This window comes from Silurus meridionalis, chromosome 16, assembly GCF_014805685.1.
Source record: "Silurus meridionalis isolate SWU-2019-XX chromosome 16, ASM1480568v1, whole genome shotgun sequence".
Taxonomy (NCBI): domain Eukaryota; kingdom Metazoa; phylum Chordata; class Actinopteri; order Siluriformes; family Siluridae; genus Silurus; species Silurus meridionalis.
The window spans coordinates 12,412,590-12,415,995 of record NC_060899.1 but is presented as its reverse complement, the minus strand read 5'-3'; the positions used below and the strand labels follow the sequence as shown (position 1 = coordinate 12,415,995).

At 37.0% G+C, this 3,406-nt stretch overlaps 1 protein-coding gene across 1 annotated transcript; it reads right to left on the bottom strand.

The window, feature by feature from the left end:
* Positions 1 to 1,529: 1,529 nt before the first annotated feature.
* On the bottom strand, positions 1,530 to 3,406 carry si:dkey-78k11.9 (P2Y purinoceptor 1). Its single transcript, XM_046869262.1, has one exon. The coding sequence runs from the start codon at positions 3,349 to 3,351 to the stop codon at positions 2,344 to 2,346; it is 1,008 nt and encodes a 335-aa protein (XP_046725218.1). The 5' UTR covers positions 3,352 to 3,406; the 3' UTR covers positions 1,530 to 2,343.

Sequence of the window (3,406 nt, the reverse complement as noted above, 5' to 3'; positions counted from 1 at the left end):
GAAGTGGGGGAAGTGGTACTGCAGTGGTTAAGCTGTTTAACCTTCTGATTGAAAGATTGTGAGTTCGTTTTACAGTATTGCCACTGCTGGGCCCTTGAGCAAGGCTGTTAACCCTAAACTGCTCAGTATGTAAAGTATATGTAAACACTCTGGATTAGGGCATCTGCAAAAAGCTGTAAATGTAAATATGCCTTAAAAATAGTATTGCCTTTTATATACAGTACTGTTCCAGTTTTAAATCGGGTTTTATGTATAGCTGTCAGGGATCCACACCCTCACTTGAACCACACATTCCTCCTAGCAGCTCCCCGTCCTACTAATCATGCACACCTGACTTTATAAAAAAAATTTAAATAAATAAGTGATTGTGTAAATTGTGTAAAAGTGTCTGGAATATGACTGATGTGAAACCTCTCTAAATACTTTTTCCTGAATTTAATTTTTGGAAAATTATTTCTCTAGCACTTACATCACTCTCGCTATTATTATTTATCATTTTTTTAAACATTAAAAATTACCCCTAATATTTCCCCTTTATTATCATAATATAATGATTTCAACCTTCACAGCTAGAAATGTATTTTCTGGTTTTGTGCATTTTAATGTTTTTTAATACATTTAAATTTCCAGTTACTCAATGTAAAAGTTTGATAAATTAAAAGATCAAGAATTAAAAAGAGGATTTTTTTTTTACACTAAGCCATTTGAAGCTAATCAAAACGCACAATTACTCACCTTTTGACATTGTTTATAGGTTGAGCCGACTCATTGGCCGAGATATTGTGTGTTACACTACACAAATCACGCTAGAGGGAGCACAAATCTGACTCTTCAGCTGTCCCCTATCATCTGAAACCTACCAACTGGGGAAATGAAGGCTAGCTCGTGCTTGCTTTGAGATATATAAAGCCAGCCAGCTGTATCTTTTGTTCTGCTGCTCATGGCAGAAAAAGATTTCAGGAAAGTACTATTTTCACTTTTTCATATATACAAGCTTCCAGACTTCTGTGATCAGCTAGTGTCCCTTTGAGAATATAATATGAAGTCCGTTCCACCCAGAAAGTATACTTTAAGGTCCTTGGTTCTTGAATATGGATAACTGCTGGTATCAATGGGAGTTAGTTAGTTATATTTTGCTATTAACCCATTACTAACTATAATTCTGCCTCATATTAATGCATTCTTACTGCGGTCCTGATCAAAGTCTTGTAAAACTGAAAAAAAAAAAAAACGTTCCATCCATCAACCTAGCTTGAATCCTAATGGCCTCACAGGTACTCATTGGAGAGCGCCAGGGAAATTAAGGGCATCATACTATTATTACCAATCATCCATAAGCTTTTGCATGTGGAGAATGGTAGATAGCCTTTTACGTTGCTGTGTGTGACAGCAAGATTTGGAGAGAAACATGTATTAGGCCATACCTTCACTGGTTGGCATGGAAGAGCTGGCTGGTCGGGTTGATTTGGCAGGTAAAAAAAAATGCACACACATTTGCAGCACACTGAGGTCAATGAGGGACTGATTCGTAAATGCAACAAACAGGTTTTATTGACCAATGAAACATTATATCACAGAGTATGGGCAAAACAATGAATAGGTTTGTATAAATGAAGTAATCAGTGCTGTGAGAAATCAAATAATCAATAGAACTGACTATTATTAAAGCTTGTCAAGAGTAAATTTAGCCTTAATTACCATGTAGGGGTCAAATAAATGAAACAAGTTCTTTAAGAAAGAATATGAATTAAACTATTAACCCATTTCTCACTTGTGCGCTCGTTCCTGCTTCGGCACACTGCCCTTCAAAATGCCCCCCAATAAGGTTTGTGTATGCAGTTGCATACAGCACATTAGATATAATTATTAAATAATGATTTATTATTTATTAGACCTCCTACATTTTACCTAATACATTAAGCAACATCATTTGCCACATACTTAATGTTGCTGTTGTTCATGTATAAACTCACAAGTACTCACGCGTGTTGGTTTGCAGGAAATATATTTAATAAGGACAAGCATTGCAAACTAAAGGAAATATGTTCCAGAATTGAAAAATTCAAAACATTTATTATAGCAATACAAATGTCCATAGATGCAGAAATCGGGCAAGCACACATTGCTTTATTAGTACAAATGACACTTATTTTTGATTAGTTTGAATAATATATTTTTATAGAAAGTTTTTATTTTAAAAAGTTATTTAGTCAGTTATCATGCGAGTTTTTCATTATTCACCATATCTTACACAGAAAAAAAAATCACACACAAAGCAAAATTGAGGCAAGATTTCGAGAAAAAGCTCCATAAATATTCCATGAACCTGATTATAGTTAACACTCACATTGCATAAGTAACCTGACTTCTTTTCTCTGTTTGTCGTCCTTTTCGTTTGAATTTCAGACACTGCTTCAGCAGTTGGTCACTGTTCAACAGATATACTAGTGGGTTAATGGCACTGTTCAGACACGCAAGCCCATCACTTATCTGTTTCGCAATGTAGATGCTGGAGAACCATGGCTTACAGACATTATTTATTTTTGAGATGCGAGTCATCAGGTTGAGATTTCTGAAGATGTGGATGGGGATAAAGCATATGGAAAAGAGCACGGCCAGGATCACCACCAGCCTGAGGCACTTCAGCTTCAGCTTGGCATCGCCGATGCCTTTCTTAGTGGCTAGACTCACAGCCATGTGGCCGTAGCAGCACACGATGATCACCAAAGGGATTGCAAATCCAATCACTGTCTGTGTAATGCTGTACCTCAAGTAAGCCTCAGTGCTGTTGTCTGTAGTCGAGTCGTAGCATTTTGTTCTATTCTTCACTGTTTTGTCAAAAAACACATCAGGCAGGCATTGAAGCAGCACTACAGTCCAGACCAATGCAGATATTCCTATGGAGTGGTGTACTTTTATCCTGCCTCTCCCTCTCAGAGTGTGCACTATGCCCAGATACCTGTATACGCTGATGCATGTGAGAAATCCAATGCTCCCGTAGAGATTGACATTGAACAGGAATCTTGTTATCTTGCAGAAAGGCTGTCCAAAGATCCAGTTTTGTTTCTGAGCTTGATAAGTCACCAGAAAGGGCAAAGTCAGCAAGTACAAAATGTCAGCAATGCACAAGTTTAAAGCAAATATTCTAATGTTTCCCAGCTTCTTCCAGTTTCTCAAAATAGATTTTAGACCCCAGCAGTTACCAAGAAGTCCAAATATAAAAACAGCCACAAATACAACAGTTAAGAAGATTTTTGGAAAATCGAAATTAACATTCTTGCACTTATCGTAAAAAAATGGTATGCCCATTATTTGGCAGCTTGAAAAAGAGCTACTGTTTCTTGAAGGCATTCAGATTTTCTGCACATTCATTTAGCCAGGATGCATGGTGGGGCTCTGTCGCTTT

What these genes read in the sequence shown, in the direction of transcription:
- si:dkey-78k11.9 (XM_046869262.1), bottom strand. Translation starts at nt 3,351, where the DNA reads ATGCCTTCAAGAAACAGTAGCTCTTTTTCAAGCTGCCAAATAATGGGC.